Source organism: Biomphalaria glabrata, chromosome 8 (assembly GCF_947242115.1).
Source record: "Biomphalaria glabrata chromosome 8, xgBioGlab47.1, whole genome shotgun sequence".
Classification (NCBI taxonomy): Eukaryota; Metazoa; Mollusca; class Gastropoda; family Planorbidae; genus Biomphalaria; species Biomphalaria glabrata.
Window position 1 is genome coordinate 1,391,677 of NC_074718.1, and position 22,533 is coordinate 1,414,209.

The window sequence follows — 22,533 nt, forward strand, 5'->3', positions numbered from 1 at the left end:
TTTTATCAGCATTTTGACATATCTGTAAATACTTTTATTTCTACAGGTTTTTTCTTTTGTTACATTCCCCATCTCTCATTTAGCATAACTCTACTTCATGTTGCTAAGCATTTTATGTATGCGCCTCTGCACTTTGCAAAAGCCTCTCATTTTTTTGGAGTAGTCAAGATATAGTCAAGTAAAGTTTTTCTTTAAATAATGTACAGGATGTGAACCAGGGGATCAAGACTTGAGACCAGAACTGTGCACTAACTTAAGCGTCTGCCTGATACAGCCAGCACAGTGCTGTCACTACTGCTCATTCTATTTCACGTATGCAACTACAAGTACCACGACTGTGACAGGTGGGGAAATGTGACGTGTGTTTGGCGCGTTTAATGTCTAGGGGATGATTATTTTTAAAGCTATCACACACCATCCTATCAGCATATGAATCGGGAGCAGACACGCAACGAGACAAGCAATGAAAGAATAGATACAAAAGTTAAAATGAAGAATATTTATTTACATAAATATACATATAAGAATAAAAAGGGGGAGGGTTTGCATCTATCTCTAAATAATACTAGAGTTAATCATCACTCTTGCATTTAATAAGAGAGCATGTCACTTTGTCCTCTGACTTAGCTGGTTGTCCTGTTGATGTCGCAGCTGGCTGTGTCCTGGCTTGAGGTTCTGCAGCTGGAGGTGGCGCTCTAGCGGATAGAGGGACGCCGGTGATATAGTTCTTGTGGAGTCTCAATCCCAAGTTCTAATATCTGTAGTGGGCACAGTAGGGCGGGTGGCCGGCTACCGTGGGCAGCGTAGTTGACAGGATATGTCCAGTGAGTTGCAGAGGGTTGGCATAGCTATGACGTCTCACACAGATCTGAATCTATAGGGACTTCGCACCTAATAGCTTGACAGGTGGGCTGTCGAATAGGCGGGCAATGCCGATAGCGCCAAGTGGTAGAGTTGAGTAGATCTCAGTAGGCAAGTGCAGTGCTGAATAGCACTAAGCACATAAATAGGCAGGTAAATAATCCGATAAATAGGCAGACACCTGAGGGAGGCTGCGGATAAATAAAGACAAGTTAGGACATGTCTCTCATACATCTTATCGATGCCCTAGACTGAGGTGCATTCGTCAGATTGGTGAAATTGTTTTAGAGCACAATAGGGAGATGATGACAAATGGGATTGGGAAAATAGATGGCTGACAATAGCAATATAAAAATGTACATCAAAGGGAAAGTAATAATATAAAATATACATGGACGGGGAAATAATAATCTCAAATAAACAACACAGGTTGGAAGAGAAAAGAGGGGGGGGGGGGAATGGGCGGTGGTCAGCGACCATGACGGTTTGTTTACATACGACCCTCGGTCGAGAACAATGGAGTGCGCTTGAATGGAGAGGGTGTCCGTTCAGGCGGCGCACCTCTCGTTAGAGTGAAATGACTACAGGGGAGATAATTCAATACAGGGGAGATAACTCATATCTCCTTTCTAGACGCAGTATCAGTGCGCTAGTAACATTATCAAGGCGGCCAACCGAGATAAAGGAAATAAAATACGATGTACAAATATATACATGGTTGCATCAACGATCAATTTAGCAACGTAGCATTAATAGATTAATTCAATACATAAATACATACATAGGACATGTTTATGTTTTCTACTTACGCCAGTGAGAAATACACAATGCACTAATCAAATATAAATGAACTAAGCAAAATACACATGATAAAATCCAAATGGAAAGGGCACAAAAGTAACTAAGATGGAACTCGTGATTAAGTTCGGCTTACCACCAGGTATTCCCCTAGGAGAAAGAATAAATGAAGCAGTCCAGACTCGATTGCTCAGATAGAATGAGAAATGAAAGAGAGTCTGGCTTTATTTGGATCTACTTTATATAGGCCTGGAAAATGCGGGAGGAAACAGGAAATGTCCTAGGCTAAGAATTATCGTACACGTGGGTGAAGTCCGACAAGAGTCGCACCTTGGAGTATCACGCGGTGTGTTGACCCGAGTAATCTCTTAGATCAAAGAGAGACTTAGGAGAAGGGGGGGGAGGAGTGACTTGCATTCCACACAAGGTGGTGTCCACTGCGGCTGTCAGACATCCTGCCGATAAGATCAAAGAGTCTGTGTGTATCTTTGCCCTGGTCAAGGGAAGATAAATCGAAAGACGTGGCCTAGCTATGTCCAATGTGGTCAAATAAGTCTAGCCTGGAGCGGAAAAGGTGGTGCGGGTGAAGAATTTGGGGTAGGATGTGGAAATAATTAAAATAAAATAAATAAATAATGAAAAATAATAATTAATGCTGTGATAAATTTGAGTGACTCTGACAGCGAGTTTTTGACTTGTCACAACGACAACGAGACCATTGATACCATCCACTTCACCCAAAACTAGTAGGCTATGTATTGGTAGTAAATGTGACGTTTGAACTAGCAAAATAAAAAGAAATACTTTTAAAAAAAAAGCTTATATTAATGTGTATCATTTAGTTTGGATCAGTCATGTAATTAAATTTGTAATAGAGCTAGACTAACATTAATACATCTGCGATTAAATATATTTTATACCAAATGTTTTTGTTTAGCGCTATCTCATTCTTTTAGCGTTCTCAATACACCATGATCCTATTACTTTTATCAACCGGTTGGAAAGAAGGAGAAAGAACGGGGTATCTGGGTGATCGCTTTTCAAGTGTATTTGTTAGAAGAGAAAAAAGGTAACGACCGAACTTTGGGTCTAAAGCTTTCTCAGGCTAACGCGGTAACCATACTAAGCCTCAGACGGCAGCGTAATATAAAGGAGCTTATACCACGACGTCAATCAAGTACTATTTATTTCCATTGTTTCAGATACCAAACAAAGTAATTAATTACCAATTGTTAATTAACAAATTTGGTTAATTAGTTTTTCGTTTTCTTTTGCACCGACGTATGTAAAACAAATTAGGCCATTTACTGCTTCGTACTGCTTCGTGCGAATGCGTGTTGAAAGGGTTAGTGAAGAATCCAAGATGGAATAATGTAAACCATGTTATTATTGAAATGTTATTAATGGTTTCTCATTATTAAAGTATTCGTCGTCTACTATATATATATATATGAATTAGTTTGTACATAATTAAGAGTCTCGTCAGTTCGTAACATTTTCCTTAAATTCGTGGTTGTTCATATTTGATACTGTTCCATATCTGAAGCTTATACTTATACTCTACAGCAGTGATGCCCAAAATACGGCCCGCGGGCCGACGTGGTTTCATCCGGCCCACCGAACCGTCGCCATTAGTGTAGAAAATCCAGTAGACATTGAGCTATAGACTTCTGTTTGAGATTTGATCTGTATGATATGATTTAGAGCTAGACCAGTAGACATTGAGCTATAGACTTCTGTTTGAGATTTGATCTGTATGATCTAGATTCTAGAGCTTAGAGCTAGACCAGTAGACATTGAGCTATAGGACTCTGCTAGTTTGAGATTTTATCTGGATGATGTAGAGCTTAGAGCTAGACCAGTAGACATTGAGCTATAGACTTCTGTTAGTTTGAGATTTGATCTGGATGATGTAGAGCTTAGAGCTAGACCAGTAGACATTGAACTATAGACTTCTGTTAGTTTGAGATTTGATTTGGATGATGTAGAGCTTAGAGCTAGACCAGTAGACATTGAGCTATAGACTTCTGTTAGTTTGAGATTTGATCTGGATGATGTAGAGATTAGAGCTAGACCAGTAGACATTGAGCTATAGACTTCTGTTAGTTTGAGATTTGATCTGTATGATGTAGAGCTTAGAGCTAGACCAGTAGACATTGAGCTATAGACTTCTGTTAGTTTGAGATTTGATCTGGATGATGTAGAGCTTAGAGCTAGACCAGTAGACATTGAGCTATAGACTTCTGTTAGTTTGAGATTTGATCTGTATGATCTAGATTCTAGAGCTTAGAGCTAGACCAGTAGACATTGAGCTATAGACTTCTGTTAGTTTGAGATTTGATCTGGATGATGTAGAGCTTAGAGCTAGACCAGTAGACATTGAGCTATAGACTTATGTTAGTTTGAGATTTGATCTGGATGATGTAGAGCTTAGAGCTAGACCAGTAGACATTGAGCTATAGACTTATGTTAGTTTGAGATTTGATCTGGATGATGTAGAGCTTAGAGCTAGACCAGTAGACATTGAGCTATAGACTTATGTTAGTTTGAGATTTGATCTGGATGATGTAGAGCTTAGAGATCTTATCTTTTTCTTTCAGTCTTATCTTATCTTATATAATACAGACGTTACTTCAAAAAAGAAGATGATTACGTCCTACGCGTCATGCATTTAGTCATGCATATTAACCAATGACTTAAATTCTGCCAAGTCACTGGTTTTCCTGGCTAACTCAGGCAACCCATTCCATGCTCTAATAGCACTAGGGAAGAAGGAGTGTTTGTACAAATTTGTCCTAGCATATGGGATGAGGAATGTGCCTTTATCTTTGTGTCTTCCAGAGTATTTTATTAAATTTTGTTTTTGTATTTGAAGATTATGGTTCATTGTTTTATGTATGATTGCTACTTTACTTTTGAGCCTTCTGTCCTGAAGGCTTTCTAAATTTAGTGATTTTACTAAAGGTGTTACTCTAGTCAAATGTGAATATTCGTTTGTTTTGAATCTCACTGCTCTATTTTGTGTCTGTTCCAGTTTTTTTAATGTTTTCTTGAGTTGAGGGGTCCCAAACGGAGGATGTATATTCTATTATTGGCCTAATCAAGGTTAAATAACATTTTAGTTTTATGTTCTTATTTGATTTATAGAAATTTCTTTTAATAAATCCTAATGCTTTGTTTGATTTTTTTGTAGTTTCATCAATATGTGGATTCCATGACAGTTTTTCATTTATTATAACACCTAGGTATTTTGCGTTTTTAGTCTGTGTTACTGGTTTGCCATGAATAAGATAAGTGGAATTAATTTGTTTTAGTTTTTTTGTTACTCTTAACAACTGACATTTTTCTGGGTGGAAAGACATGCCCCAATTTGATTCCCATTTCTGTAATTCATCTAATTCTCTTTGTAAAGTATCTGTGTCCTGTGTTGTTTTTATTGTTCTATATATTATGCAATCGTCTGCAAATAATCTGACTTTTGTTCCTGTAGTAATGCAATTTGGTAAATCATTTATGTAAATTAAAAATAGTAGTGGACCCAAGACTGTTCCTTGTGGTACACCTGAGTTTACTGTTATCGGTGTTGATTTAGAGCCATTTATTATTACAGTTTGTTCTCTCCCTATCAGAAAATCTTTAATCCACTGATGCAGTGAACCATTAATGCCAAAATATTTTAATTTTTTAAGCAAACTATGGTGGTGGACTTTGTCAAAAGCCTTAGAAAAATCTAGTAAGATAGCATCTATTTGATAACTATTATCTAAACCTTTTGAAAAATCATCAATTAGTCCTATTAGTTGTGTTTCACATGATCTATATTTCCTAAAGCCATGTTGGTATGGTGTGAGGACATTATGTTTGTCTAAGCGGTTTATGATGTTGCTACATATTATGTGTTCTAGGATTTTACATGTGATGCTGGTAAGTGATACTGGTCTGTAGTTTCCTGGGTCAGATTTTTCTCATTTTTTAAATAGGGGGGTGACATTAGCTCCTTTCCAGTCCTTTGGTACTCTGCCCTGATTAAGTGAAGCCTGAAAGAGTATTTTGAACACTGGGGTTAGCTCATTGCTTAGTTCTTTGAGTAATCTAGCTGGAATACCATCAGGTCCAGAAGCTTTATTTGGTTTATTGTTGGCTAATAGTTTTTGAATTCCATTTTCTTGTACTACTATATCTTCTATGTTAAGATAGACCAGTAGACATTGAGCTATAGACTTCTGTTAGTTTGAGATTTGATCTGTATGATCTAGAGCTTAGAGCTAGACCAGTAGACATTGAGCTATAGACTTCTATTTGAGATTTGATCTGTATGATCTAGAGCTTAGAGTTAGAACAGTAGACATTGAGCTATAGACTTCCGTTTGAGATTTGATCTGTATGATTTAGATTCTAGAGCTTAGAGCTAGACCAGTAGACATTGAGCTATAGGACTCTGCTAGTTTGAGATTTAATCTGGATGATGTAGAGCTTAGACATAGACCAGTAGACATTGAGCTATAGACTTCTGTTAGTTTGAGATTTGATCTGGATGATGTAGAGTGTGATGTTGCTTGTTCAGGCTGTCTTGAGGTCAACTATGGATGACTGTTGAATTTCAAACAATTACTCTGCAAGCGTTTGGGTGTTATTGTTCGGGTGTATTCCATGTAGTTGATCAACAATCCAGACAAAACAATAAACATCTATTTAACAGGTAAAGAGATGTAGTAAATGCTTATGAACACTTATCATATATTTATTCTAAGAAAAGGCCACAGTAAAAGTCTCTGTCAACTAAACACGTCATTACCCTAGAGGATTATATCGCTAACTGATTTTCCGGTCTCTAATCCAACATATCCCAAACGTCACTAAACTATAAATACGGTGTCTAACAAGAGCTTAGAGCTAGACCAGTAGACATTGAGCTATAGACTTTTGTTAGTTTGAGATTTGATCTTGATGATGTAGAGCTTAGAGATAGCCCAGTAGACATTGAGCTATAGACTTTTGTTAGTTTGAGATTTGATCTTGATGATGTAGAGCTTAGAGATAGCCCAGTAGACATTGAGCTATAGACTTCTGTTAGTTTGAGATTTGGTCTGGATGATGTAGAGCTTAGAGCTAGACCAGTATCTTATCTTATCTTATATAATACAGACGTTACTTCAAAAAAGAAGATGATTACGTCCTAGACATTGAGCTATAGACTTCTGTTAGTTTGAGGTTTGATCTGGATGATGTAGAGCTTAGAGCTAGACCAGTAGACATTGAGCTATAGACTTCTGTTAGTTTGAGATTTGATCTGGATGATCTAGAGCTTAGAGCTAGACCAGTAGACATTGAGCTATAGACTTCTGTTAGTTTGAGATTTGATCTGGATGATCTAGAGCTTAGAGCTAGACCAGTAGACATTGAACTATAGGACTCTGTTTGAGATTTGATCTGGATGATGTAGAGCTTAGAGCTAGACCAGTAGACATTGAGTTATAGACTTCTGTTAGTTTGAGATTTGATCTGTATGATGTAGAGCTTAGATCTAGACCATCAGACATTGAGCTATAGGACTCTGCTAGTTTGAGATTTGATCTGGATGATGTAGAGCTTAGAGCTAGACCAGTAGACATTGAGCTATAGACTTCTACTAGTTTGAGATTTGATCTGGATGATGTAGAGCTTAGAGCTAGACCAGTAGACATTGAGTTATAGACTTCTGTTTGAGATTTGATCTGGATGATGTAGAGCTTAAAGCTAGACCACTAGACATTGAGCTATAGACTTCTGTTTGAGATTTGATCTGGATGATGTAGAGCTTAGAGCTAGACCATCAGACATTGAGCTATAGGACTCTGCTAGTTTGAGATTTGATCTGGATGATGTAGAGCTTAGAGCTAGACCAGTAGACATTGAGCTATAGACTTCTACTAGTTTGAGATTTATGATCTGGATGATGTAGAGCTTAGAGCTAGACCAGTAGACATTGAGCTATAGACTTTTGTTAGTTTGAGATTTGATCTGTATGATCTAGAGCTTACAGCTAGACCAGTAGACATTGAGCTATAGACTTCTGTTAGTTTGTGATTTGATCTGTATGATCTAGAGCTTAGAGCTAGACCAGTAGACATTGAGCTATAGACTTCTGTTAGTTTGAGATTTGATCTGTATGATCTAGAGCTTAGAGCTAGACCAGTAGACATTGAGCTATAGACTTCTGTTAGTTTGAGATTTGATCTGGATGATCTAGAGCTTAGAGCTAGATCAGTAGACATTGAGCTATAGATTTCTGTTAGTTTGAGATTTGATCTGTATGATCTAGAGCTTAGAGCTAGACCAGTAGACATTGAGCTATAGACTTCTGTTAGTTTGAGATTTGATCTGTATGATCTAGAGCTTAGAGCTAGACCAGTAGACATTGAGATATAGACTTCTGTTAGTTTGAGATTTGATCTGGATGATCTAGAGCTTAGAGCTAGACCAGTAGACATTGAGATATAGACTTCTGTTAGTTTGAGATTTGATCTGGATGATCTAGAGCTTAGAGCTAGATCAGTAGACATTGAGCTATAGACTTTTGTTAGTTTGAGATTTGATCTGTATGATCTAGAGCTTAGAGCTAGATCAGTAGACATTGAGCTATAGACTTTTGTTAGTTTGAGATTTGATCTGGATGATCTAGAGCTTAGAGCTAGACCAGTAGACATTGAGATATAGACTTCTGTTAGTTTGAGATTTGATCTAAATGATCTAGAGCTTAGAGCTAGATCAGTAGACATTGAGCTATAGACTTCTGTTAGTTTGAGATTTGATCTGGATGATCTAGAGCTTAGAGCTAGACCAGTAGACATTGAGCTATAGACTTCTGTTAGTTTGAGATTTGATCTGTATGATCTAGAGCTTAGAGCTAGACCAGTAGACATTGAGATATAGACTTCTGTTAGTTTGAGATTTGATCTGTATGATCTAGAGCTTAGAGCTAGATCAGTAGACATTGAGCTATAGACTTTTGTTAGTTTGAGATTTGATCTGGATGATCTAGAGCTTAGAGCTAGACCAGTAGACATTGAGATATAGACTTCTGTTAGTTTGAGATTTGATCTGGATGATCTAGAGCTAAGAGCTAGATCAGTAGACATTGAGCTATAGACTTTTGTTAGTTTGAGATTTGATCTGTATGATCTAGAGCTTAGAGCTAGATCAGTAGACATTGAGCTATAGACTTTTGTTAGTTTGAGATTTGATCTGTATGATCTAGAGCTTAGAGCTAGATCAGTAGACATTGAGCTATAGACTTTTGTTAGTTTGAGATTTGATCTGGATGATCTAGAGCTTAGAGCTAGACCAGTAGACATTGAGCTATAGACTTCTGTTTGAGATTTGATCTGGATGATGTAGAGCTTAGAGCTAGACCAGTAGACATTGAGCTATAGACTTTTGTTAGTTTGAGATTTGATCTGTATGATCTAGAGCTTACAGCTAGACCAGTAGACATTGAGCTATAGACTTCTGTTAGTTTGTGATTTGATCTGTATGATCTAGAGCTTAGAGCTAGACCAGTAGACATTGAGCTATAGACTTCTGTTAGTTTGAGATTTGATCTGTATGATCTAGAGCTTAGAGCTAGACCAGTAGACATTGAGCTATATAGACTTCTGTTAGTTTGAGATTTGATCTGGATGATCTAGAGCTTAGAGCTAGATCAGTAGACATTGAGCTATAGATTTCTGTTAGTTTGAGATTTGATCTGTATGATCTAGAGCTTAGAGCTAGACCAGTAGACATTGAGATATAGACTTCTGTTAGTTTGAGATTTGATCTGGATGATCTAGAGCTTAGAGCTAGACCAGTAGACATTGAGATATAGACTTCTGTTAGTTTGAGATTTGATCTGGATGATCTAGAGCTTAGAGCTAGATCAGTAGACATTGAGCTATAGACTTTTGTTAGTTTGAGATTTGATCTGTATGATCTAGAGCTTAGAGCTAGATCAGTAGACATTGAGCTATAGACTTTTGTTAGTTTGAGATTTGATCTGTATGATCTAGAGCTTAGAGCTAGATCAGTAGACATTGAGCTATAGACTTTTGTTAGTTTGAGATTTGATCTGGATGATCTAGAGCTTAGAGCTAGACCAGTAGACATTGAGATATAGACTTCTGTTAGTTTGAGATTTGATCTGTATGATCTAGAGCTTAGAGCTAGATCAGTAGACATTGAGCTATAGACTTTTGTTAGTTTGAGATTTGATCTGGATGATCTAGAGCTTAGAGCTAGACCAGTAGACATTGAGCTATAGACTTCTGTTTGAGATTTGATCTGGTTGATGTAGAGCTTAGAGCTAGACCAGTAGACATTGAACTATAGACTTCTGTTTGAGATTTGATCTGGATGATGTAGGGCTTAGAACTAGACCAGTAGACATTGAGATATAGACTTCTGTTAGTTTGAGATTTGATCTGGATGATGTAGAGCTTAGAGCTAGATCAGTAGACATTGAGCTATAGACTTCTGTTAGTTTGAGATTTGATCTGGATGATCTAGAGCTTAGAGCTAGATCAGTAGACATTGAGCTATAGATTTCTGTTAGTTTGAGATTTGATCTGTATGATCTAGAGCTTAGAGCTAGACCAGTAGACATTGAGCTATAGACTTCTGTTTGAGATTTGATCTGGATGATGTAGAGCTTAGAGCTAGACCTCTAGACATTGAGCTATAGACTTCTGTTTGAGATTTGATCTGGATGATGTAGATCTTAGAGCTAGACCAGTAGACATTGAGCTATAGACTTCTGTTAATTTGAGATTTGATCTGGATGATCTAGAGCTTAGAGCTAGACCAGTAGACATTGAGCTATAGACTTCTGTTTGAGATTTGATCTGGATGATGTAGAGCTTAGAGCTAGACCAGTAGACATTGAACTATAGACTTTTGTTAGTTTGAGATTTGATCTGGATGATGTAGAGCTTAGAGCTAGACCAGTAGACATTGAGCTATAGACTTCTGATAGTTTGAGATTTGATCTGGATGATATAGAGCTTAGAGCTAGACCAGTAGACATTGAGATATAGACTTCTGTTAGTTTGAGATTTGATCTGGATGATCTAGAGCTTAGAGCTAGACCAGTAGACATTGAACTATAGACTTCAGATAGTTTGAGATTTGATCTGGATGATATAGAGCTTAGAGCTAGACCAGTAGACATTGAGCTATAGACTTCTGATAGTTTGAGATTTGATCTGGATGATATAGAGCTTAGAGCTAGACCAGTAGACATTGAGCTATAGACTTCTGTTAGTTTGAGATTTGATCTGGATGATGTAGAGCTAGACCAGTAGACATTGAGCTATAGACTTCTGATAGTTTGAGATTTGATCTGGATGATATAGAGCTTAGAGCTAGACCAGTAGACATTGAGCTATAGACTTCTGATAGTTTGAGATTTGATCTGGATGATATAGAGCTTAGAGCTAGACCAGTAGACATTGAGCTATAGACTTCTGTTAGTTTGAGATTTGATCTGGATGATGTAGAGCTAGACCAGTAGACATTGAGCTATAGACTTCTGATAGTTTGAGATTTGATCTGGATGATATAGAGCTTAGAGCTAGACCAGTAGACATTGAGCTATAGACTTTTGATAGTTTGAGATTTGATCTGGATGATATAGAGCTTAGAGCTAGACCAGTAGACATTGAGCTATAGACTTCTGTTAGTTTGAGATTTGATCTGGATGATATAGAGCTTAGAGCTAGATCAGTAGACATTGAGCTATAGACTTTTGTTAGTTTGAGATTTGATCTGTATGATCTAGAGCTTAGAGCTAGACAAGTAGACATTGAGCTATAGACTTTTGTTAGTTTGAGATTTGATCTGTATGATCTAGAGCTTAGAGCTAGATCAGTAGACATTGAGCTATAGACTTTTGTTAGTTTGAGATTTGATCTGTATGATCTAGAGCTTAGAGCTAGACCAGTAGACATTGAGTTATAGACTTCTGTTAGTTTGAGATTTGATCTGGATGATATAGAGCTTAGAGCTAGATCAGTAGACATTGAGCTATAGACTTTTGTTAGTTTGAGATTTGATCTGTATGATCTAGAGCTTAGAGCTAGACAAGTAGACATTGAGCTATAGACTTCTGTTAGTTTGAGATTTGATCTGTATGATCTAGAGCTTAGAGCTAGATCAGTAGACATTGAGCTATAGACTTTTGTTAGTTTGAGATTTGATCTGTATGATCTAGAGCTTAGAGCTAGACCAGTAGACATTGAGCTATAGACTTCTGTTTGAGATTTGATCCAAGTTTTGCTTTTTTTTTTCTCCAAACATTTTTTTTTGAGTCCTGTGCGAGGCTACCTTTAATCTAAGGCCGGCCCTGTACGAACTTTCAACCGTGGCGAGGGGCGATTCCTCGGCTCATATGATCATCCAGAAGGAATGGCAATGTTCTAGCGCTTTCGAGAAGGCCTTCGACGATCCTATAAAAAGAGAGAAGGTCATGACGGTTCAGATTCACGAGTTACATTTAGTCCAGTACAGTCCAGTCCAGTCCAGTCAAGTCCAGTCCAGTACAGTCAAGTCCAGTACAGTCAAGTCCAGTGTGAAGTCACCCAGTTGAATCCAGTACAGTCAAGTCCAGTGTGAAGTCGCCCAGTTGAATCCAGTACAGTCAAGTCCAGTGTGAAGTCGCCCAGTTGAATCCAGTACAGTCAAGTCCAGTGTGAAGTCATCCAGTTGAATCCAGTACAGTCAAGTCCAGTGTGAAGTCACCCAGTTGAATCCAGTACAGTCAAGTCCAGTGTGAAGTCACCCAGTTGAATCCAGTACAGTCAAGTCCAGTGTGAAGTCACCCAGTTGAATCCAGTACAGTCAAGTCCAGTGTGAAGTCACCCAGTTGAATCCAGTACAGTCAAGTCCAGTGTGAAGTCACCCAGTTGAATCCAGTACAGTCAAGTCCAGTGTGAAGTCACCCAGTTGAATCCAGTACAGTCAAGTCCAGTGTGAAGACACTGTTACGTGTTACCAATAGTACAGTATTGACTAATTGACTTCTGTTTTGAAGTAGCGTCTTTATTTCATTAGATATTAGAATTATATGGAGCCCGAGTTGTCAGGTTATTAGAGTAGGTTGTGAAGTGTTTGCATAAAGCCTGGATAGAAAGAGTGACGTTACAATATTGTAGTCTTTTGATCGTGACACGCCAAGGACTGTGTTATAGTGTTATTGAGTGTGTAAGTGTATTCATAGCACCTCCGTCGTGGTTTTCTATGAACTCTACGATGACTAAGTCTAATCCTCCATTTAAAAAGACAGTATTTTTTCTGCTTCAAAGAATGTAAAATTGTTCATTAATGTGTATTATTGCTTATCAACTAGTATATCAATCTATACCAAATCTATTTCACTGTGTATATTACAGAGAGTGTATCATCGTGATGTGTGCATTTAAGTTTTAAAATTGTCTTAAAGAATGTGACGTGTATAATTGTAATCAAAGAATGCAAATTATTGCTTCAATTGTGTATCACAGTATAATCACAGATTGTGTAGCCTACAATTGTGTATCAAAAAAATGGGCTTTATTATTTATCAAAGAGAGGGCATCAAAGGATGTTTATGATAGTGTTTCAAAGTTATCAAATAATTTCTTAAGTTGGGTTGACTAGATGACTACTTACTTTTAGAGCGACAGTTCTGGATTTTTGAATGACCACAGTCTTATGTCTTTATAAAGAAAAGTTGTTTTCGCTTAAAAATATTTGTGAAGCTATAATACACGAGATTCAAGGCACTGATTCCTGTTTTAATTGACCCCTGTCCCCACTAATCACTTCATCTAATCTTTTTCTTTAGTTGCTAAACATTGTTTTGTATGCTCCATTTAGAATTTAGATACTACAAGGCTATGCTTTAAAAAATAATATATGCTCCATTAGATACTACACAGCAGTGGCGTAGCTACCAATGTGCGGGTGGTGAGGGCCGCACAGGGCACCAAGTGGAGAGGGGCACAAAAATTCCCCCAGTGTGTATTAATTTCCTATTTCCCTGAGCTTTTCAGTAAAAACGACTAATTGTATGGACACGAACAAACATAAACTACTGTATTTTAAACATGAACTAACGATTTATAAACTAGTCATGTCGCTATTTTGTTTCATCTCCTTGACTATTTCTTCAATACAATGTAAGCTATAGAACAGTTTGAATCTAATTTACTACATTTATTTCGGACACACGGTACATATTGTTACTACACTGATCGATGCTCTGTAATATGAAGAAGAAGAAGAGGATAGGCCAACCTTTTTTTTTACTTCATTGTTTAGTCCATTGGTTTAATCTAGATATTGAGTTTACAAATATATTTCTAAACTCTAGCTCTAAACAATTGTCTTAGTTTATTCATTTCTTTATGATTCTTAATAGTTTAATTTTTGAAATAATTCTATTGTAATGTCAATTTTTTTAAATAAGCTAACCTTTGTTTTCTACGAGTTTTTTTTTTTTAACTAACTAGTTAATTGTAATACTGTAACGTAAACAAAATGATGAACAGTGCTCAAGACTGACTAGTCTGGCTTGCGCCTCAAAACCATTTTAAGCTCACACGGAGAAATCGGCATATCTGGTTCTGTCCGGTCTGGGTAGACTATATATATATATAAGGGCCCGATACCCAGATCTATCGGGGTCCCTCATTACCGACCCATCGGTGTAGCAGAAAATGGCATCTGATGGGTAGGACTTTAGTGTAGCTGATGCCAAGTTTTGGAGTTGCCCAATAAGGGACATGTTTATTTGTGGGGCTGGCAATCTCCTCCATGGAGGGCAAGTATTAATTCTTCTAATAGGAATTCTATCAGTGGAGAGCCCAGATGATTTTGACAAATTGGCCGCAATGTGGAGGAACGATCGCATTTTTATGCGGTTCCTCTCTCTCCACTGTTGCACTAAGATTGTGGTGGGTAGCCTAGAGTCGCCCCTTTTGTAGCGCTCGTAGGCCGTAAGTACCGCCCTCTCCCTCCTTAAATGTAAAGGGGCCACGTTTGTTAAGATTTCATCATCTTCATTTAAATCCAAAGATGGATTCAATAAGTGGTGGAGGTTATCCCCGAAAATAGTAAAACATGAGACCAGCAGAGCTCACATTCAGTCATCGCTTGCTTGGAGGGAACTTGAAGTTCACCTGAGAGTAGGAAACAATATGGACAACAAGGCCCAAGATTTGATTATACAAGAGACGAAAACCTGGAGAGTTAGTAAAATTACTATCAAAGTACGATCCACTCTTGAGGGAGCATGTGCTTCGAACTAACCTTTGTTCCAGACCGAATACATACATGTCTCCACAAATACAAAATGAATTTATTACAAAATTGGGGGATCACGCTAAAAAAACAAATCATACAGCAAGTAAAACAAGCCAAATATTTCTCTATTATTTTTGACAGTACAACTGACATCTTAAAGCTGGATCAAACTTCCCAAATTTTACGGTACGTTGTCATGGAGAATGACGGGGTGCAGGTTCGTGAGTATTTTATTGACTTCATCGACACAAAGGACAAGCATGCTGCTGGAATCGCTGAGATGATTCTAGAGAAACTGCGTTCGGGTGGCTTAGACATAATGGACTGCAGGGGTCAAGGTTATGATATTGCTGCGGTCATGAAAGGTCAAAACTACGGTGTCCAAAAACGTATTCTAGAAGTCACTATTCATTGCCTGCTCAAACTCTGGAGACATTAACAAGCAGAGATGAAAATTCATCGACTAGATCTGAAGCAGGTGGATTATTGGTTGCTGTTCAGTCTTTTAATTTTCTCACCTATCTTGGATTTTGGGCTCCTGTATTAACTGAAATTAGTGATGCGCAATTCTACCTTCAACAAAAAAAAAGGATTGTCTATTCGAGACTGCTCACTCAAACTAAAAACATTAGAGACATTTTTAAGTAGTAATCGAGAGGACATCGCTGAAACCAGCATTACCTTTGCCGAAAGCGTGTGTTCAGATCTGAGAATCAGTACAGAACCTCAAAAACGTATTGGCCATAAGAAAAAGATGCCTGGTGAGAAAAGTGACTACTCTGTACTTACACACAAAGAAAAGCTACGAAGGGAAATTTATTCTACCTTGGACAGGATTGTTCAAGAAATAACCACCCGATTCGAGCAACTTCATGATGTAGCAGATAGATATGAATTTTTGTCGCCTTCCCAGCTATTAAATCTTCAGGTCGAAATCAATCTCGATAGTACACCTAACGACATTGATAAAAACGAATTTCTGCTGGAGCGAAAGAGGCTTCAACAGTTTCATCAGAAGCCTCCGAATTTCCAAAACAAAGACCTGTTGAGCTCTTGAATTTTATAAATTCGGCATCTCTGGTTCTGTCCAGTCTGTGTAGTCTATAAGGGCCCCATACCCAGATCTATCGAATCCGAATATCGTCCTAGCTATTAAATCCTCAGGTCGAAATCAATCTCGATAGTACTCCTAGCGAGATTGATAAAAACAAATTTCTGCTGGAGCGAAAGAGGCTTAACGGTTTGTCACAGTTTCATCGGAAGCCTCCGAACTTCCAAAACCTGTTGAGCTCTTGAAATTTATAAAAAAATATCAGCTAGATGATTCAGTCCCGAATATCGTCATCATGATTCGCATATTTTTGACTATTGCGGTAAGCGTCGCTACATGCGAGAGAAGTTTTTCCAAACTTAAACTGATCAAGAATAGCGATCAACGATGACTCACTAATTTGGCAATTTTGTCCATTGAACAAGAGCTGGTGGAAAAAAATGGATTTTGATAAAATTATTGATACTTTTGCCAGCAAGAAAGCGCGTAAAATTCATTTGTAGTATGTTTATGTAAAAGTGATTTTTTTGAATTAACAATATTTGATTTATGAATACATATTATTTTGAACAGGTTTTGCAATGTTATTAATTAGTTAGTTCTTTTTTTTGGTTGGGGGGGGGGCATCAAGATGAGGTACCGCACCAGGCATCATATACTCTAGCAACGCCACTGCTACACAGCTATGCTTTAAAAAATAATATATGTTCCATTATATACAAATCTAGCTTAAAAAAAAAATAATGTATGCTGCAAGCCACAAATCGAAGAGCAATGGAGGCATTCTTGATGATATAGTATGTATTTTAAAAATTGTCTACAGAATGTGAACCAGGAGATCTAGACTTGAGGCCAGAACTGTGCACTAACACTAGTGTCTGCCTGACAAAGTCATCACTATGCTGTAGCTATTGCTCGTTACATTACAATTCTTCAACTACAAGTACCACACAATTAACGCCCCCCAACGATAGGAAATTTTGTAACAAAATGTGTGCAAATACATTTAACATTTTTCGAATGCTTATTCAGTTTTGAAGATGAACTACATCCTGGCCCAAACCACCGCAGGACAAAGGGGGGAAGGCAGCTGGCAGGGTTTGAACTCATGAACATTGAGACCACCGAACGACAGTCCAGAACGCATACCAAACAACTAGGCAACTATTCATGTTACATGTATTTTATCTGACGTTTGAGCTTTTGGTAGTGTAAGTGATTTGCAATTCGTATCTAAGTTCTAAGCTTTAAACTATTCCTTTGTCTAAGAAATGTGTTTTATAAAAGATACATAGTCAATAAACGATCTTCTATATACGTAAAAAAAATTTGAGTCAAGGGAAGTTAATTAAAAGATTGTACCTGTACTTTCGTTCAATATAAACTCATATGTTTCACTGGAAATAAAATAGTGTGTATCTTTAAGTATCAAAGAATGTGTATCATTATGCATTTTTATGAAAAACCAACTTGGATAATTATTATTCTAATAAAGACGGTTCAGTTTCAGAAATCATAAAGTAGCCTAAGCATCAGATCTTTCCAAGCTGTAAAATATGAAATCAGATTTTCAAAAGATTTTCTATAAGTGTGACAGACTGATGAAAGAACGGACTGACAGACTTCACAAAGCTATAGCGGCTTTCCTGCCTTTCGGTGGCCAGTAATATTGTCGCGATAATAATAATAATCTGTATAATCCATTAGGAAATGTGTCTTACATTTTGTGCATTGCCCCCCCCAAAAAAACATTAGAACTATAGAAAACCAAAATATTAATATAGTAGGCCTAGATATTTCGATCTACTTACTTTGTCTTAGCTCTTGTAAGGATGTCAGTAATGGTAGAAACATTGTTTACAATCAGAAATTTTAATGTGGTGTATAATAATAATAATAATAAAGCTTGTCTTTGAATCCGTAGATTAATGAGAAGTGCAGTATTTCACGTGGCAACGTAGCCCCAACTGTGACCTACATATTTTGCCACATTCAGCCATTTTGCGCAGACATAACCATTGAGTGAGGTTTCTACAAAACACAAAATGCCTCGTTTCCTGTTTTATTGAAGTAATTTCTTCATTATAAAAAAAAATGTATCCCGTGTCTTGGAAATGTTTATTTGTTGGTATTCTGTTCAGTCCGTAGCTATGTTGTTTCCTTATATATTCCAATCCACTTTATCGGTTGCTAATATTTTGTTTTGTGAGCTAGAGGTATTTGTATTTTTTGGACGCATCGGCAGAATTTAGGCCATGTCCTGCCCATAATCCCTCTAAGGAACTAGAGGTCAACATATCTAACTTTGATTAAGTTGTTTAAGAAGTGGTACGGTTTTCAGTGGTCGAGACATAATGAATAAGTATAATTATCTGTTTACTTTTAACAGAGTGTGTACTAGGAGAACCAGATTTATATCCAGAGCTGTGTACTAGCCCAAGTATCTGCCAGACACAACCATTGATGTGCTGTGAATATTGTTCTTCTGCCAGCCGTCTCTCATTATACACTATTTGGATAGAGATCTATATTATTCGATATCGTTGTTTTTTGCATTGCGTTCTATTATTATATGTCTATTAGGTAGATAAAGTACAAATGTCTATTAGGAAGACAAATTACACATGTCTATTAGGTAGCTAAAGTAGAAATGACTATTAGGTAGATTAAGTACTTAGTAGCCCTAGTAGGTCTACTCCACTGAAATCCCCTTGTTCGATATTTTACTAGATTCTAGATTATATAGAATATAGATATATACTACAAGTTAGTTTTAGTTTTTGTCCCCACAACGATATCAATCATAATGAAGCAATCATTGGTGTACTGTGCATGAAATAATTGTAGTTTTATAGATCTAGACCTCTAATAAAACGTGGCTTTGATAATTGAGGTAATTGATAATTTGCATGCTTTTGGACGTCCTCTTCTAATACTGGATCTTAAGATAAATTGTGTTGCTAGTTTGTTTTTTTCATTAAACGATTTCAAATTCTTTATATAATGTGTTGCCTTTTCCATTTATAAGTTATTCTACAGTTACTACACTTGTAACGACTTGTTTGTTTTGTTTCTTTTAGTGTAAATGAACTTTCCAATTTAATTTTTTAAAGCATTGATTCTGATTTGCCTTTTAATTTATTTATAAATCTATAAAGAAAACTTAACTAGACCCAACACCGGATGGCTCTCTCTGCACTAGATGTGTGGAAAAATATACAGGTTGTGACTGGGTTTGAGTAGTCATGTGAAACACTGCATTCATTTAAATCTTGGAAATTGAAGGCATTGACATTCATTGTATATCATTTGTCTTCAGTGTAATTATTATAGGATTGTTTCCACAGAATTTTAAAATTTGTTATGTTGTCTTCTTCATCATCAATTACACCTTAATAATGTTGATTCAACTATATTGTTTCTGTAAGCAAGTACTCTATAATTAATGTTTAAACAAAACAGTGTATGATGCTGGCAAATGCTTGTTACTGCAGACTACTAAACAGCTGTATGCTGGTATTTTGTAAACAAATACAGACAAAACTCCACAAATAAATGACAGGAGAGGGAACTGTTTCAAAATTTAATTGCAACAAATAGTTTGTCCTAATTTTAGGTAAATAACAAGTGTTACATCCAGGTAATAACTTGAGTACTTTATATCCTCAGTAAATAGTTTGATTATGCAATTCACAAGTAACATTTCAGAAAAGCTGCAACTCAACTGAGTCCCTTCAAAACAACTGTCCATCTCATGGCTAAAAAATATTGATATATGCACACAAAAAAAGTTGAATAAAAAGTAAACAGGCCTTTCAAAGTTTATAAAATAATTTTATATAGTGCAATTTAATGTTGGTAAATAAATTAACAAGCAGGCCTTTAAGGACTATAATTCTGAATTTCATCAGCATAAATCAGTTGCTTGGAGAGAGGGAAACTGCTGTGAGGGAGATAGTTTTGGCCAATGCCCAGGGATTCATCTCATTTCCATATACTGTAGTTTCATGGCTGAAGGATCACAATTAAATCAAGCTGGAACTTTGATCTCCCATCAAGCTTTATCTCAGGTGGCAAATAGGGGAAGGCTCTTCAGATATGGCGAATATCGAAGAAATAAAATACTTATGGTATACCAAAATCAAACCTGCTGCCTGGACAAAAAGGGAGGATCCACAAAGATTATGGCACCTTAACCAAAAGTAAAGGCAGCTATCCATAGAGCTTAATAGGGCAACCCCAACTGGTTGTGCAAAGGGTTAACAACAGTCATAAAAAAATATGAATACTAAAAAGTAATTTTAAAAACATGCTTTGGCTATAATAAAATGCTCTAAAAAGAAGAAAAAAGCGTTGATAATACAAAATAAACCTTTCAATGATGAACTATGAAGAATTCATGACGAGGCAACACTGCATGACATCAAGGAGATTTCAATTGCCAAAATTGGAAAAGAATTTGCCTTCAGATCAAATAGGCAAAGAAAACATATGAAGAGGCAAATAATAATGACCTAACATTACTGGGTTTGGCCTCAGGAAAAGGAATGTCTATCTGTAGCACTAAATGCCAGCATAAGAAAATTTATAAAGCAACATGGATATCACCTCATGGAAAATGAAATCAAATAGATCATATACGGGTACTCATAAATAAAAGATGTAGATTTGATATAATCGATGTAAGAAGTTTCAGAGAAGCAGATGCAGAATGAGACCATCTATAAGTAAAAGCTCAATTTAGACAAAAAGTAACATATATACAATAAATATACAATAACCAAAGTAGCACAGCAATATGATAATCAAAAACTCATGATAGACCCACTTGATGCAGAAACTTAAGAATTCCTAACACATCTAACAGCATTGGAAAAGGACTATTACAATCTAGACTATAATTCGAAGGGCATTTACTGATTCCCTCACCTTTCACTAGTAACCTCAATTGTGGTGAACTAAAAAAAAATACAAATTTAACTTGTTCCTAGAACAGCTAATCCAGTTCACGAATGGAAACTTCTACCATGCCATAAACGAAATCTATGGACCCACAAAGTCAGGCTCATCCCCTCTATTAAATGCTGATGGGACAATCCTATTGACAGATAAGGAAGAAATCCTAAAATGCTGGGCAGAGCACTTCGAAAACGTTCTCAATACACCTTCCATCATAAATGAAGCGGCCATAGACAGGCTACAGCAAGTACCAATAAATGAAAAAATGGATGACCCAGCTACGATAAAGGAAACCAATCTTGCCATTCAACAGCTCGCAAGTAGAACAGCCCCAAGAGCTGACTCCATTCCCGCAGAGGTCTACAAAAAAGGTGGATTAGCCCTGATTGAAAGACTTCATAAGCTCTTCTTAATTATGTGGGAAAAAGAGTCAATACCACAAGACTTTAAAGATGCTAAAATTGTTCATTTATACAAGCGAAAAGGAAACCGCCAGATCTGCGACAACCACAGGCGAATATCTCTTCTCTCTATTGCTGGGAAAATCCTTGCACGCATCCTACTAAATCGGCTCATGCAACACATAGAATATGGTCTACTACCAGAAAGCCAGTGCGGCTTCAGAAAAGAGCGTGGAACCATTGACATGATCTTTGCAGTAAGGTAGCTCCAGGAAAAATGCCAAGAACAAAATGCTGACCTGTTCTCAATATATGTCGACTTAACAAAGGCATTCGACATTGTTAGCAGAGAAGGACTCTGGAAGATCATGTCAAAGTATGGCTGTCCACAAAAATTCATAACCATGGTGAGACTATTTCATGATGGCATGAAGGCTCGCGTCCAAGAAAGTGGAGAACCATCAGAGCCCTTCGAAGTATCAAACGGGGTAAAACAAGGCTTTGTCCTAGCACCTACACTGTTCAGTATCATGTTCTCCGCTATGCTGACAGATGCATTCACAAATAGAGAAAACAAAGGGATAAATATATCATACAGATTTGATGGTGGCCTATTCAACCCGAGGCGGCTTAAAGCAAAATCAAAAACAAATGCAGCAGTAATCATAGACTTGCTATTTGCTGATGACTGTGCCCTAAATGCCTGCTCTGAAAACGATCTGCAGAGCATCGTCAGTGACTTCTCAAGAGCATGCTCAGACTTTGGCCTTACCATCAATACGAACAAGACTGAAGTCTTACATCTACCTGCTCCTGGGAAAGCCTACTCGGATCCAAGCATTACTATAAATGGACAGGATATAAACACAGGGGACAAATTCACATATCTTGGCAGCACACTCTCCAGAAATGGAAAAATCGATAGTGAAATCGACCTGCGTATCACCAAGGCCAGTGCATCCTATGGCAGACTGTCTACAAATGTCTGGAACAGACGTGGTATCACCACAAACACCAAGCTAGGGGTCTATAGAGCCGTCATCCTCCCTACATTGCTCTATGCCTCAGAAACATGGACAGTGTACAGTAAACATGCAAAGAAACTAAACCACTTCCACATGACATGTCTGAGAAAAATACTAAATGTCAAATGGCAAGACAAAATAC

General features: G+C 37.2%; 2 protein-coding genes and 1 long non-coding RNA gene across 14 annotated transcripts in view; 2 read left to right on the plus strand and 1 right to left on the minus strand.

The window, feature by feature from the left end:
* The window catches only part of LOC106058577 (A disintegrin and metalloproteinase with thrombospondin motifs like), a 76,174-nt gene that overhangs the window by 48,971 nt on the left and 4,670 nt on the right, over positions 1-22,533 (plus strand). For 6 of the 8 annotated variants that reach the window (XM_056038156.1, XM_056038155.1, XM_056038158.1 and 3 more), the window contains 2 exons: positions 207-344; positions 18,396-19,501. In XM_056038156.1, the coding sequence (XP_055894131.1) occupies positions 207-344; positions 18,396-18,589 (332 nt within the window). In that variant the 3' untranslated portion in view covers positions 18,590-19,501. Of the gene's footprint in view, positions 1-206; positions 345-18,395; positions 19,502-22,533 lie in introns of those variants that run through there. The other 2 variants (XR_008779341.1, XM_056038159.1) reach the window with 2 other exon arrangements.
* On the plus strand, positions 1,931-17,743 carry LOC129927734 (uncharacterized). Its single transcript, XR_008779342.1, has 2 exons — positions 1,931-2,405; positions 16,830-17,743. It is a non-coding gene; the product is annotated as an uncharacterized LOC129927734 (long non-coding RNA).
* The window catches only part of LOC106050554 (uncharacterized), a 32,396-nt gene continuing 29,438 nt past the window's right edge, over positions 19,576-22,533 (minus strand). For all 5 annotated transcript variants that reach the window (XM_056038166.1, XM_056038164.1, XM_056038163.1 and 2 more), the window contains one exon: positions 19,576-19,764. In XM_056038166.1, coding sequence (XP_055894141.1) covers positions 19,759-19,764 — 6 coding nt within the window. In that variant the 3' untranslated portion in view covers positions 19,576-19,758. The remainder of the gene's footprint in view (positions 19,765-22,533) is intronic.